Raw genomic sequence first — 14,781 nt, forward strand, 5'->3', positions numbered from 1 at the left:
GAGCGGAGATGTGGATGGGATTGGGTTTGGGGAGCAGGGATGGGGAGTAGGGATGTGTTAAGATCGGTTTGGAGAGCAGGAATGGGAAGTGGGGGTATGGTTGGGACTGGGATTGGGGAGCAGAGATGCGGATGGGACTGGGATTGGGGAGCAGAGATGCGGACTGGGGATGTGGATGGGATTGGGGAGATCGGGAGCAGGGATAGGGATGGGACTGGAGAGATGGGGAGCGGGAATGTGGACAGGATTATGTTTGAGGAGCGGGGGTGGGGTTGGGTTCGGGAAGTGGGGATGTGCCAGGGATTGGTTTCGGGGAGCAGGGAGGCGGATGGGATTGGTCTGGCGGCTCAGTGCCGGGTTCGGTGCCGGGTTCGGTGCCGGTTCCCCGCTCGGTGCCGGGGCGGTCCGGGGCCCCGCGGGGCAGGCGGTGCCGGGGCGGTCCCGCCCCGCTCCATTGTCTGCGGCGGGGGCGGAGGGAGCGGAGGGAGCGGAGGGACGCGCTCCCGGCCATGGCCCTGGCGCTGCTCGCACTGCTCTGCGCCGCAGGTGAGTGCGGGGAACCGGCCCCGGGGATCCCCCAAAAACGGGAATCGACCCCTCTCCGTGCCTGGGGTCCCCGCGTCCCCACCAGTTCCTGTCCCTCTCTATGCCAGGGATCCCCGCATCCCGATGGGGTCCACCCAGGAACGGGGGAATCGCCCCCCACCCATGCGTGGGGTCCCCGCATCCCGAGGGGATCCGGCCCCTCTCCATGCCAGGGATCACCGCATCCCGATGGGATCTCTCCAGGAACGGGGGCATCTCCACCTCTCCGTGTGTGGGGTCCCCGCATCCCGAGGGGATCCGGTCCCTCTCCGTGCATGGGATCCCCGTATCCTGACCGGATCCCCCCAGGAACGTGGGAATCTTCCCCTCTATGTGCATGGGATCCCCCAGGAACGGGGGAATCGCCCCCCACCCATAAGTGGGGTCCCTGTATCCTGACAGGGTCCATCCACTCCTGTGCATGGGGCCCCTGCACCTCGAAGGGATCTGGTCCCTCTCCGTGCCAGGGATCCCGGCATCCCGATGAGATCCCCCCAAGGAAGAGGGGAATCTTCCCCTCTCCATGCATGGTGTCTCTGCATCCCCGTGGGATTCGGTCCCTCTCCGTGCATGGGATTCCCCTATCCCAGCCAGATCCCCCCCAGGAACATGGGAATCTCTTCCCACCCACCCCCCCGGATCCCTGCATCCTGGTGGGATCCAGTCCCTCTCCGTGCGTGGGATCCCCATATCCTGACCGGATCCCCCAGGAATGGGATAATCTTCCTTTCTCCACATGTGGGGTCCCCATGTGATCTCGATGGGACCACATGATCTCGATGGGACCAGCTCCCCTCCATGCATAGGATCCCTGCATCCTGACTGGATCCGCTCCCTCTTCGCTGCCTCAGATCCCTCCCAATCCCGATGGGATCCTTGCATCCGGAGGGAATCTGCTCCCCCCTCTATCCCATGGGATCCCCCACGATCCCAACAGGATCTCCCAAGGAATACGGGAATCTTCCTCCCCAGTGCACGTGGGATCCCTGCATCCTGAGGGGATCTGCTCCCCCCATTCCTGGGATCCAAGGATGTGCCCCAGTCCTGTCCCCACTCCCTGGATCCCCCATGATCTGCCCTGGGAGCTGCTCCCTCCTGTCCCTGCTGGGAGCTGGGGATCGACTGGGGTCTGCTCCTGGAGCCCTGGATCCTGGCGGAATCTGCTCCCTGCGGATCTGGATATCCCTGGATCCCACCCCTGGGGAGCCGGCACCATCCCTCTCCCCACTGGCTGAGCGGGTCCTGGCTGCTGCTGGCAGAGAGGAGTGACCTAATGAACGCCACTTCGTTAGCGGGGAGCAGCCAGGCCTGAGGGATCCCTGCTGGCCCCCAACACTGACCGTGGCTCGGGTGGATTCCCATCCCATTCCAACCACATTCCCATCCCATTCCTCCCCCATCTCATCCTCATCCCCTTCGCATCCTACTTTCATCCCACTCCACCCCACTTCCATTCTACTCCCATCCCATTCCCCCCACATTTTCATTCCATTCCCACCACATTCTCCTCCCATTCCTATCCCATTCCCTCCCCCTTTCTCCTCCCATTTGACCCCACTCTCATCCCATTCCCACCCCATTCTGACCCCATTCCCACCTTATTCCCATTCCCATTCCCATTCTGACTCCACTCCCATCCCATTCCCAATCTATTCTGAACCCACTCCAACCCCACTCCCATCCCATTCCCATCCTATTCCCAGCCGTGCCAGGAATGACCTCAGTGACCCAAGGCTGGTGGGGGCTGCGAGGTGCTCGATCCGAATCCAGCTTTGCCAAGCTGGAATCGGCATGGAGCTCCCCCGCTTTGCCACTGTGGCGACCAAGGGTGGTGACAGAGACCCTGTCCTAGCAGTGAGGGGTGACGGGGACCCCCCCGACCCTGTCTACCTGCCGGCGGACCTGGAGGTGCTCGGCGTGCCGGAACATTACCGGCTGCAGCGGGCAGACCAGGACCTGCCCGCCAACGCCTCCCTGAGCGCCCGCACCGAGACCTTCCTGCTGCTGCGACGTGGTGACACCACACAGAGCTTCGGTTCCACCACGGAGCCCCTCGTCCAGGCCACCTACTCACCCTTCAGCACCCGGCAGGTAAAACCACTATCCCCACCATCCCCACTACTGGGGCATCCCAGCACCCCGGCATCATCCCACCATCCTGGTCTCATTGCAGGAGGTGCCCACAGAGACCCCTCCCGGTGCAGAAGCCTGGGCCATCCGTGCTGTGTCCCTGGAAAGCGCTGTGTCCCCGGCCGAGCCCTTTGCCCGCGTCCTCTTCCACCTCCAGGGTCCTGACTGGCTGCCAGGGCAGCAGGACCACCTGGAGAAGCAGGACCACCTCAGGAAGCAGGACCACACCAGGGAGCAGGTCCACCTTGGACAGCAAGACCACCTTGAGCAGCAGGACCACCTTGGGAAGCAAGATCACCCCAGGGTTCAGGACCATCCCAGGGATTGGGACCACCTTGGGCAGCAGGACCACCTTGGAAAGCAAGATCACCCTGGGGATCAGGACCACCCTAGGCAGCAGGACCATCTCAGGAAGCAAGAGCACCCAAAGGATTGGGACCATCTTGGGCAGCAGAACCACCTTGGGAAGCAAGATCACCCCAGGGATCGGGACCACCGCAAGGATCAGGACCACCCTGAGCAGCAGGACCACCTTGGGAAGCCAGACCACTCTAGGGAATGGGACCACCTTGAGGAGCAGGACCACTCCAGACAGCATGACCACCCCAGGGAGCAAGACCTGCCCTGTGTCACCCTCCATGTCCACCACCGTGGCCGGGTTGTCCGTGGGACCTGCCGCCTGCAGGTCAGTGCCATCCACCAAGGTGAAGCCCCCCTACCCCAGGAGGACCACCCTGCTCAGCCCCCATCCCTGCTTTCCCCTCCAGGCACCCCTGGGTGCCTGCATGGTGGAGATGGAGATCCCACCACGCTAGTTCTCCCCACCATACCTGCTTTCCCCTCCAAGCACCTTTGGTCATCTCTGTGGTGGAGCTGGAGATCCCATCACACCGGTTCTCCTCACCATCTCCTGCTGAGCCTCCGCTCTTGCTTTCCCCTCCAGGCACCTCTGGGCACCTGTGTGGTGGAGCTGGAGATCCCACCGCGCTGGTTTTCCACACCATCCCCTGCTCCACGTAGCCGAGCTGCTGAGCCCCCCGAGCAAGCTGAGCTTCACTACAGTGTGGTGGGGCCAAGAGCTTGTGACCATGCTGGGATTCGGGATGGAAGCCGTGATGAGGAGACCCCACCGCGCTCGCTGGGCACCCTGGAGCTGCGGGCAGCAGAGCCGGCGCGGCGGCAGGAGGTGCAGCTGGATGAGAAGGTGCTGCTGAGGGTGCCCGACACCACGTTACGCCCCGGCCAACGCTTCACTGCCACCGTCGCCCTACGGCACAACTTCACCGCCGAGCAGCTCACACTCCGGTGAGACCACACGGGTGGGCGAGGGACCCTCGGGGGGGGAATGGGACATCGCATGATGAGGATCTGCTGTTAGGATCAAGGCGAAGAAGGGGCTGCAGGTGGTGGGCGTCCGTCCGGCATCCCCAAATGCCTGGACCACCCAGTTGGAGCGCAGCCGGGGACCCAAACACTCGACGGCCGTGGTGACGTGTCGGCGCACCGGGGACGCCCCCAGCGGCACCAGGTAGGGACCAGCGGGACCCCCGGGATGGGAGTGGGCTTCTATGGGGAGAACCAGTGACCACCAGTACAGGACAGGGCTTCTGCGTGGAGAACCAGTGCTCCCAGTACAGGAGAGGGCTTCTGCGTGGAGAACCAGTGCTCCCAGTACAGGAGAGGGCTTCTGCGTGGAGAACCAGTGATGCCAGTACAGGAGAGGGCTTCTGCATGGAGAACCAATGACGACCGGTACAGGGCACGGCTTCTGCATGGAGAACCAGTGATCCCAGTATGGGAAGGAGTTTCTGCGTGGGGAAACAATACTCCACTCCCATCCCAGTATGGCCCAGTTAGACCAGGAGAAGCTCTGTTTTACCCCACTGTCCTCCCAGTATGTCCCAGTCAGAGCAGGAGGAGCTCTGATTTTCCCTCTCCCATCCCAGTATGATCCAGTTAGACCAGGAGAAGCTCTTACCCCACTGTCCTCCCAGTATGTCCCAGTCAGAGCAGGAGGAACTCTGTTTTACACCCTTCCCTCCCAGTCCATCCCAGTGAGGGGGTTGTGCTGCACCCCTCTCCTCCCAGTGCATCCCAGTGGGGTGTCTGTGCCCCACCTCTCCCCTCCCAGTATGTCCCAGTCAGAGCAGGAAGAGCTCTGCTTTACCCCCTCCCCTCCCAGCATGACCCAGTTAGACCAGAAGAAGCTCTCTTTTACCCTAGTCCCCTCCCACTATGTCCCAGTCAGAGCAGGAGCTCTGTTTTACCCCCTCCCCTCCCAGTCCATCCCAGTGGGTGTCTGTGCTGTACCCCTCCCCTCCCAGCATGACCCAGTCAGACCAGGAGAAGGTCTGTTTTATCCTACTCTCCTCCCAGTATGTCCCAGTCAAAGCAGGAAGAGCTCTGTTTTACTCCCTCCCCTCCCAGTCCATCCCAGTGGGGGGATTGTGCCGCACCCCTCCCCTCCCAGTCCATCCCAGTGAGGGGGGTGTTCTGCATCCCTCCCAGTCCATCCCAGTGGGGGCGTTGTTCTGCGCCCCTCCCCTCCCAGTCCATCCCAGTGGGGGGGTTGTGGTGCACCCCTCCCCTCCCAGTCCGTCCCAGTTTGGCGCTGGGCTGACTGGGTGCGTCAGGGCGCTGCTGCACGCGGAGGTGCTGGTGGAGGACGGGCCGGGGCCGCCAGCGCGCCCGCTGTCCTGGCAGCTCGAGTACCCCGGGCAGGATCCCGACTCCCAGAAGGACAAACTGCTCTGGGAGATCCACGTGTCCCAGCGCGACGTCCGCGCCCTCGTTCCCCTCGTGCAGGTGGGTGACCCTCATCCCTCCCTCCTTTTCCACCCCATGGAACGGCTCCAAACTCACCCATCTCTTCCCCACAGGAGCTGGAGATCCTCAACACGGCGCCGCTCACTGGTGTCCCGCGAGTCGTACTGGTTAAACTGGTGGCTGTGGAAGCGGGGGGCAACGTGGTGGAGCTCAGTGAGGCGCCGAGCTGCGAGTCGGCCGACAAGCAGGTCCTGCAGGTCAGTGGGGCTTCTCTAGGGGTGTCCCCCCACCGAGTTTGGAGCCGCCCCCGCCTGCCCCACGGCGTGTCTCCCCCCAGGTGTCGGAGGGCTGCGACGCGGTGTTCGTGGGGGGCAAGGAGAGCCGTGGGGCGCGGGGGGCGCGCGTGGATTTCTGGTGGCGGCGGCTGCGCGCGGCGCTGAGCTTCACCGTCTGGGCGCCGCTGCTGCCCCTGCGCGTCCAGCTCGGTGACACCACGCTGGAGCAAGTGAGGGGCTGGCGCCTGCCTGGCGGCCCCGAGAGGTGAGAGGCGGGGGAAACCCTGCCCCATAGACCTGCCCCACAGCCCTGGGGTGGGGGGGGGGGAAGGGAGCAGAGCCCCACTGAGCTTGTAAGGTGTAGACCTGCCCTGCTGAGGTCCCACACACTCGTGACACGTGTGCCTGCCCCACCAAGCCCCACGGTACCCATGGGGTGAGCCCCTGCCCCACTGAGCCCCCACGCACTTGCGACGCATGTCCCTGCCCCACCGAGCCCCCACGCACTTGCGACGCATGTCCCTCCCCTGCTGAGCCCCCACGTACTTGTGACACATATCTGCCCTGCTGAGCCCCCACGCACTTGTGACACATGTCTCTGCCCTGCTGAGCCCCCACGCGCTTGTGACACATGTCCCTGCCCCGCTGAGCCCCATGGTGCTTGAGCTGCTCATCCCTGCGCCCATGCACTCATAACACACATCCCGGCCCTACTGAGCCCTATGGCACTTGTGACACATGTCCCTGCCCCACTGAGCCCCGTGGCACCTGTAAGGTGAACCCCTGCCCTGCTGAGCCCCCACACACTCATGACACGTGTTCCTGCCCCACTGAGCCCTATGGCACTCGTGCCACCCACCCTGCTGCGCCCCACGGGGTGGTGACACGGGTGTCCCCAGCGCCGAGGCGGAGGAGCCTGGGGAGGAGGGGGAGCGTCGGGCGCGTGGCTGCCGTCCCCAGTACCAGCGCACAGCGCTGAGGGTCCTGGCGCACTTCGTGGCCCACCCACTGGATGGTGGCCGTCACCTCGCCTACCTGCCCGGCCCCGAGTGGCTCCTGGATGTCACCCACCTGGTGGCCGGACGGACACGGGTGCAGGACCCTCGCGTGGCATCGCTGGAGGGGGGCACCGTGGTGGTGGGACAGGAGCCTGGGGTCACCTCTGTGGAGGTAGGGTTGGGGGGTGTGTGTGTCAGCCTTTGGAGGGGTGCGGGGCGGGGTGGTCCTGGGGATAGAGATGGAGGTGGGGGTGGAGGAGTTGGAGGGATGAAGATGAGGGGCTGGAGGAGTTGGAGGGATGGAGATGCAGGGCTGGAGGAGGTCCTGGGGGGAGAAGGAGGGAGATGGGGGGTCAGATGGAGATGGGGGTGGAGCAGTTGGAGAGATGGAGATGGGGGGCTGGAGGGGGTCCTGGGGGGAAGAGGAAAGAGATAGGGGATGGAGATAGAGATGAGGGGCTCAAGGAGGTCCTTGGGGGAGAAGAAAGGAGATGGTGGGTGGAGATGGGGGGCTAGAGGAGTTGGAGAGATGGAGATGTGGGGTAGAGGGGGTCCTGGGGGGAGAGGGGAGGAGATGGGGTCTGGAGGAGGTCCTGGGGGGAGAAAGAGGGAGATGGTGGGTGGAGATGGGGGGCTGGAGGAGTTGGAGGGATGGAGATGTGGGGCTGGAGGGATTCCTTCAGGGAGAAGGAAGGAGATGGGGGCTGGAGAAGTTGGAGAGATGGAGATGTGGGGCTGGAGGGGGTCTTTGGGGGTGGAAATGGGATGGAGATGGAGATGGGGGGCTGGAGGGGATCCTGGGGGGCAAGGAAAAGAGGTGGTGGGTGGAGATGTTGATGTGGGGTCCTGGGGGAAGAAGAAGGGAGATGGGGGCTGGAGGGGGCTCTGGGGGGAGAGGGAAGGAGATGGGGGGTGGAGGTGTTGGAGAGATGGAGTTGGGGGGCTGGAGGGGGTCCTGGGGTCTCACGAGGTCCCCCTGTTGTCCCCTGTGCCCCCAGGTCCGCTCCCCGCTCTCAGACTCCATCCTGGGGGAGCAGATGCTGGTGGTGTCGGAGGAGAAGGTGACGGTGACGGAGCTGCGCGCCCAGGTGGTGTCGGGGCTGGCCCTGACGCTCCGCCCAGAGCCCGGCCACCCCGGTGTAGTGACGGCCACCACGCAGGGCACGGCCACCTTGCGTGTCCCCAAGCAGGTGAGAGACCATTGTGGTCGTGGTGAGGGATGCCCGGTGTCCCCTCGGTGCCATCTCACCTGGCGTCCCTGGCAGGAGGCAACGGTGTCCGTCTGGCTGTCCTTCTCCGACCACACGCTGGCCCCGCTGGAGCTCTATGGCTGGCAGGACGCCGCGTTGACCGTCACCTCGCTGGACCCCTCGGTGGCCACCGTTGGGGGCTCACCCGGGGTCCTCGGTGCCCGGCCATGGGTGGTGGCCGAGGGACCGGGCCGCGGGGACCTTCTGCAGCTCAGCCTGCTCCCCCCAGATGCCTGCCGCCGCGGCCGGCACCGTGCCACCGCGCTGGCCACCAGCACCGCCTGGCTCGAGGTGGGCAGTGGTTGGAGAACCCCAACCCCTGGTAGCCCCCGGCCACGTGGTAGTGGCCCCCGGCCCAGCGGTGGTGGCCCTCGGTCCAGCTCGCCCTTCCCACGCGCTGAGGGGGCCATGTCTGGTGAAGCGGTGACGGCGGCCAGCGAGCCGCGGCGCAGGGACCCCGCCGGCGTAGGACCTGCCTCCACCAAGCTCCATGGGTTGGGGTCTTCCTCTGAGGAAGAGGAGGAAGAGGAAGGCTACGGCCACAACCGCACTGGCGGGGAGGAAGAAGAAGAGGAAGACGAGATGGTGAAGGCTCCTCAACGGGTGACCGACTTGGAGATCGGCATGTACGTCCTGCTGGGCGTCTTCTGCTTGGCCATCTTCATTTTCCTAGTCAACTGCATCTTCTTCGTCCTGCGGTACCAGCAGAAGGAGCTGCCGGACACCGCCGCGGGCCCCGCTGCCCCCCAGCCCCACAACTGGGTCTGGTTGGGCACCAACCAGGAGGAGCTGAGCCGGCAACTGGACCGCCGGCAGCCCGAGCCACCCATCCCCGAAGCAGGTGGTGAAACCGGGCGTTGTTGTTGTGGGGTCCCACCAGGTACGGCGCCCACTACCGAAGCTGGGGGTTCCCCCGGCACCCCGACCCCCGGCGCTCCATTGCTGCGCAAAGAAGGGGCGACGCCGGGGGGAGGCCGGAGGAAGCGAGTGGAGTTTGTCACCTTCGCTCCTGCCCGCGTCCCAGAGGAACCCCCTCAGCCCGCCCCCAACGTCCAGTCCATCCTGGTGGCCAGCGAGGATGACATTCGTTGGGTGTGTGAGGACATGGGGCTGCGGGACCCTGAGGAGATCAGGAGCTACATGGAGAGGATCCGGGGCAGCTCCTGACCCCCGGGGTCCCTCCAGTCCCAGTAAGGGACCAACCTCCTCCCCACATCACCCTGGAGGGGGTCCACGTCCCTGCTTTCCATGTCTGTGGTGAGCATGTTGCTCCTGGGGACCACAATTCATCCCTCATGGTGGCCCCCAAGAAGGCCACCCAAGGGACCAACCCCAGATGCCCACAGAGGGGGGAATCTCCTCCACCCACCCCTTCTTGAGGTACATGGTGGCCCCATCACTTCATTGGGGAGGAAGCTGGGGCGCCTTTAGTGCTTTGGGTCTCATTGTGACATTGTGTTCATAGTGATGATGATGATGATGATGAGTCCTGTGGTCTGATCCAAAGGAGGGTCCCGTGCCCCCCACCCCACCTGCACCGCAGGGAGGAGGTGGGCATGTGTCCTCCTCACCTTCATCCTGGCCACACATCGGTTTTTGTACGCCTGGCATTTTCTACCTGTCCCGGGGCTGGTATTTATGGGAGATTTTTAATTCTGACCTTGGTACAAAAATAAAAGACTCAAAAAAGAAGAGGCAGCTCCCAAACCATGGTGTCTGCTCCCATGGGTCACATCCTGCCTCCAGCCCAGGGGAGGGGGGATCAGAGAAACGTGGAATCATTGAGGTTGGAAAAGACCTCCAAGCTCATCCAGTCCAGCCATCAGCTCAACACCACTGTGATGACTAAACCAGGTCTTGAAGAACTATGGCCACATGGTTCTTGAACCCTTCCAGGGATGGAGACTCCACTACTTGGAGTCATGGAATCGTTAAGATTAGAAAAGACCTCTAAGCTCATCCAGTCCAACCCCACTGTGCCCACTAAACCGTGTCCTGAAGTGCCATGGCCACACGGTTTTTGAACCTCTCTAGGGATGGAGACTCCACAACTTAGAACCATGGAATCACTGAGGTTGGAAAAGCCCTCTAAGCTCATCCAGTCCCACCATCAGCCCAACCCCACCGTGCCGACTAAACCATGTCTCCAAGTGCCATGGACACACTATTTTGGAACCCCTCCAGGGGTGGAGACTCCACCACATGGAATCATTAAGGTTGGAAAAGACCTTCAAGATGGAGACTCCCCCACTGCTCTGGGCAGCTTCTTTCAGGGCTTCACCACTCTTTCTGTAAAGAAATTGCTCCTCTTATCCAATCTAAACCTCCTGCGGTGCAATTTGAGGCCATTTCATCTCGTCCTATCACTTGTGACTTGAGATGGTGGAGATGTGGTGCTTGAGAGCACCACCATGGTGTTGCTGGTAGCACCTGGCCCTGCCAGGCATGGCCAAGGTCATTGGGCTCCCAGGGATGGACATGTTCCCTTGACCTTGGCTCCACGTGGGGACAAAGCTGAGCTGGTCCTGGCAGTGACCCAGTCAGGGTGACCTTGGAGGAAAAGGAGGTCCCTCAGTCCCATCCTGCCATGAGGAGGGGCTGCCACCTTCCTCCTCCCATCCAGGGCAAACATGACCAGGGAGAAGATACTAGAGGGGATCTTAGGGAGAAACGTTTTGCTGTGAAGGTGGGGAGGGCCTGGCCCAGGTTGCCCAGAGCAGTGGTGGCTGCCCCATCCCTGGGGGGTCCAAGGCCAGGTTGGATGGGGCTTGGAGCTCCTGATCCAGCGGGAGGTGCCCCTGTCCAGTGGGGGGTGGGACTGGATGGGCTTTGAGGTCCCTTGCAACCCAAACCGTTCTATGATTTCCACCCCCTAAGCCCCTCATTTTCTCCTGGTGATCCCAAAACAACCCCAAATCACCCCAGGTGATGGCAGGAGAGGACACCCAAACTTCCCCTCCCTCTGCCCCACACGGGGGCTCAAACCATCCCTGTGGCTCCTCAAAAACCCTTAAAGCCACAGAGATGGGTGACCATTGTGGTTGCCCAAGGTCCTGTCCCTGCTGACCCACTGGCACTGGGACCAGCATCCCTGTCCCCAGGCAAGGAACGTGATGTCCCATCACCGTGTCAGTCTTCCACCAGCCTTGGGCAGCGGTGGGAGGCACGCAGCTGTGGTGGCCGGCTCTGGTAGCACCTGGACATCCAAATGAAGAGCAAGCAGGTGACCAACTGGATGCCGGCCAGCAGGAAGAAGTAGTTGCCCATGTGGCAGCTGTTGATGTTCCCTGTCAACGGGAAGATGGTCAGAGTGAGGAGTGGCCCTCAGGACAACCCCATGTCCCACACCCCTTCCCCACTGTTCACAAAGGTGTCCCAAAGCAGGAGGTGACACCCGTGTGTCCCTGTGCCGCTGCTCACCGTAGTCCTCTGGGCAGCGCATCCACCCATGGATGGGCAGGGAGAGGAGGGCCACGAGCCCTAACCCCAGCAGCAGGCCCACCCCGGACATGAAGAAGAAGAGACCCATGGTGGCTCCTTTCATGGACTTGGGGGCCTCAGCGTAGGCAAACTCCAGGCCTGTGTGGAAGCGGAGAGAACATGAGGAAAGGCTTGAATCCATTGAGGTTCCTCTCCACTGTGGTGGAGGGGCTGCCCTGGAGCCAGGAGAGGTGGAAACCACTCACCAGGGATGATGACAAAAAGCTCGCTGATGCCCATAAGCAGGAACTGGGGGACCTGCCACCAGATGGGCAGCGTGGCAGCCAGATAGTGGTCCTTGCCAATGAGCTGTGGCACCGTCTGGTTGTGGCGCACGTACCACAGCCGCTCCCACTCCACAATGCCTGTGGGATGCGGGCAGAGGGCTCAGCACCCATCAAGACCCTGCCCATGGCAGCATCCCACCCCAGCCCAGGTCCTACCTGCTGCAAGGACGGAGGCGAGGCTGAAGAACATGCCCAGCACCGCCTGCTTGAGAGCTGAGGGCAGCAGCCTCCGCCTGGCTAGGAAGGGGTCAATGACGTGGTCCTTCAGGGGCACCAAGGCCAGCAAGACCACCACGTTAGCCAGGAGCAGCCAAGCATCAGGGAACTGTGGAGACAGGTCAAGGCTGAGCCCACGGTGGGGAGCTGAGCACGAGCCATGAGCTCCAAGGAGCTGATGGCCCCATCCCTCACCGTGTAGCCCTGGAGGGTGTCGGTGTGGTCCTGGTCATGCTGGAAGATGTTGGGGATGTGGAGATTCAGACCTTGCAGGTAATATGTTGACTGCATCTGAAAGGCAGTGGCATGGTTCTCCACTGGCTTAGTTCACAGAGGGACCTGCCAGCACCGATGGTCCCTGCCTGGAGCAGCACTCACCCCACCCCTCACCTGGAAGTAGACCATCCAGTATGGAATGAAGGTCAGCATCACCGGCAGGATCCGGGCAAGCACTTGGAAGTTGGCAAGGTCCTCCTCGGGTGAAGGGGCTCCAGGCTGGGCTCCCTTGTTGGGTGGAAGGTCCCACCAGTGAGCGCCCAACCTGGGGAGAGGGACAGGGTGAGAAAGGCTGGGACTTGGAGGGCTCAGACCCTTGAAGACCCCCCTCTCCCTTCTCACCTTTCCCTGGTGCCCCCCAGCCAGGAGCAACCCCAGCTCTGCATGGCCAGCTTGATCATGGCAGAGACCTCGCTGCCCGTCGGGGGCTTGGTGACAAAGGTAGGGGTGGCCAGGAGGAAGATGAAGAGGGCCAAAGCCAAGCAGGTGACAGGGGTGAGGTAACCAGCCAGAAAGCTGATGTTCTGCTGGACAAAAGCCACCACCAGCAGGGAGAAGACAGCTCCGATGTTGGTGCTCCAGTAGAACCAGTTGAAGAAGTGCTGCGTGGTGTCTCTGCCCTGGTTCTTCACCTGCCAGCAAGGAGGGATGGGCCAAGGGCTGCCTCTGAGCTCAGCAACGCTGAATGCATGGCTTCTCCTTCATCCCCAGTCCTACCACCCTTCTTCATCCTTCTATGTCCCATTCCATCACCCTTCCATGCCCCACCCCACCCCTCACCTCCTAGTTCCTCTCCCTCAGCAAGGATGTCCCAAGGGTCCTGAAGGGTCTGGAGGTGATCTGTGGGGTGCAACCACATCTCCTCTACCCCATGGGAGACTGTACCCAACTTGGATCAGCAGAAGAAGACCCGCAGGTCCACGGAGGAGCTGGTTGGGAAGGGGCAGAGGGAGAAGGATGCTGCCATGCTCACCTGGTCGGCGCCAAAGGAGCTGAGGTTGGCTCTGATGGAGCTGACACCCAGCGCCAGGAGCATGAGGCCAGTGTAGATGGTGGGGGCACAATACTGCTGCTGCCCTTGACATGTCCCACCACCATGCCCAGAGCAGTTTTGGGTGGTGTCAGCAGGCAGCTGCCCACACACCGAGAGGCGTCCATCCGGCCATGCGGTGACAGGCAGCAGGCATGCTGCCACCAGGTAGATCATGAAGCTGAGGAGCACGGTGCCATAGCAGCCCAAGTAGACGTCGGCCAACCAGCCACCGATGGGCGAGAGCAGCTAGGAAGCTCCCAAGAAGAAGAAGCAGGCGTGGGACGCCTGGGTGCCCTCCCAGCCGAAGGTGCTGCTGGAGAGGTAGAGCCTCAGGTTGGCAGTGATGCCAAAAAAAGCTGCTTGCTCCAGCCCTTCCACCACCAGTACAGCCACGCGTGCCACTCCGTGTCCCTTGAGGGGTCTCCAACCCAACAAGGGGGTCCATTCCCCACTGTCCCACGTCCTAGGCATGCTCTGTGCTGCGTTTCTACCCTTCACCGCCCCAACTAGTGGGTTCCTGTCCCACCACGGCCCCTTCTCTGTCCACCACAGCCTCTTCTCTGTCCTCCTCGGCACCTCTCTGAGCTGCTGGGTGGGTGTCTTCTTCTGTCCCACCCCAGCTCTCAGTTCCCCCTTCCTGCTGCACAAACACAATCATATGATGGCTCAAAAGCGAAAATCCCCATCAGCCAGCACAGCTTCTCCTTCCTGGGGGCTTTCCCATTGTCCCCACCAACGCAGCCGTGATGGGTCCTCAGCATCAGAGCCCCTTGCTGAGGCTGGGGTCTCCTCCAACTTGGGGGGGATCCCATGTGCAGGGGGAGGTTGGGCACTTTCCCAGTCGTCTGCACCCCTAAATCCCGCCCATCCCATGGAGTTTCCAGCCCCTCACAGCATCCTCCAGCTCCCCCACATCCTTGCACCTCCAAATCCCACGCAGACCATGGAGCTTCCAGCCCCTCACAGCATCCTCCACGTCCTTGTACCTTGCTCCTGCCCAAAGAAGCTTCTCCAGAGTCCCCAGAAGAGGGTAAAAGCCCCAAAGCAGTGCTCCTCACCTGCAGAGGTGGCTCCTGGCATCCCCCCAGCAGAGATGGTGGGTACCACCTCTTTGGGATCACCATGGGTTGTCCCCTGCAGGTCCTTGGGGCTGAAGCAGCATCCAAAGGCACTGGCCGTGTCACGCTTCCCCATAGCCTCAAAAGCATCCTCCTGCCCACCTCAGCCTCGGAAAGCGAGGGAGAAGGAGAGAGCCCTGCTCTCAGCTCCATCCATCCAGGGAGGTCACAGAGCTTGGGAGACCTGGATCCCACCGTGCCACCAGTGTCCCAAGCCCATGATGCAGTGGGACACCAGGAGCTGCAAATCCTGGCTCCTGCAGGCTGAGCATGACCTGATGTGAGACCACCTGGTCCCCAAGGCTCCTGTGACCCTGAAGGACGCCGCAGGTGCATGGGGTGGTCCCCGAGCAGAGCTCACCTCCGC

The 14,781-nt window shown here is 62.5% G+C and overlaps 2 protein-coding genes across 2 annotated transcripts; one reads left to right on the top strand and one right to left on the bottom strand.

Moving 5' to 3' along the window:
* The first annotated feature begins 302 nt into the window (after positions 1–302).
* TMEM132A (transmembrane protein 132A) lies at positions 303–9,180 on the top strand. The gene is made up of 11 exons (XM_054067153.1): positions 303–546; positions 2,441–2,676; positions 2,759–3,400; positions 3,659–4,020; positions 4,094–4,243; positions 5,349–5,520; positions 5,595–5,738; positions 5,819–6,021; positions 6,656–6,926; positions 7,753–7,944; positions 8,020–9,180. Exons 1-11 carry the CDS (start codon positions 510–512, stop codon positions 9,169–9,171), a joined length of 3,561 nt encoding a protein of 1,186 aa, XP_053923128.1. The 5' UTR covers positions 303–509; the 3' UTR covers positions 9,172–9,180.
* A 1,950-nt stretch (positions 9,181–11,130) lies between these two features.
* On the bottom strand, positions 11,131–14,486 carry SLC15A3 (solute carrier family 15 member 3). The gene is made up of 9 exons (XM_009565540.2): positions 14,355–14,486; positions 13,237–13,609; positions 12,606–12,895; positions 12,378–12,528; positions 12,183–12,278; positions 11,928–12,096; positions 11,691–11,849; positions 11,425–11,583; positions 11,131–11,291 (listed from the first exon to the last, which is right to left on the bottom strand). The coding sequence occupies exons 2-9, from the start codon at positions 13,468–13,470 to the stop codon at positions 11,134–11,136; spliced, it is 1,416 nt and encodes a 471-aa protein (XP_009563835.2). The 5' UTR covers positions 13,471–13,609; positions 14,355–14,486; the 3' UTR covers positions 11,131–11,133.
* Between the last annotated feature and the right edge of the window lie 295 nt (positions 14,487–14,781).

The sequence above is a fragment of the Cuculus canorus genome, chromosome 5 (assembly GCF_017976375.1).
Source record: "Cuculus canorus isolate bCucCan1 chromosome 5, bCucCan1.pri, whole genome shotgun sequence".
In the NCBI taxonomy this organism is placed as follows: domain Eukaryota; kingdom Metazoa; phylum Chordata; class Aves; order Cuculiformes; family Cuculidae; genus Cuculus; species Cuculus canorus.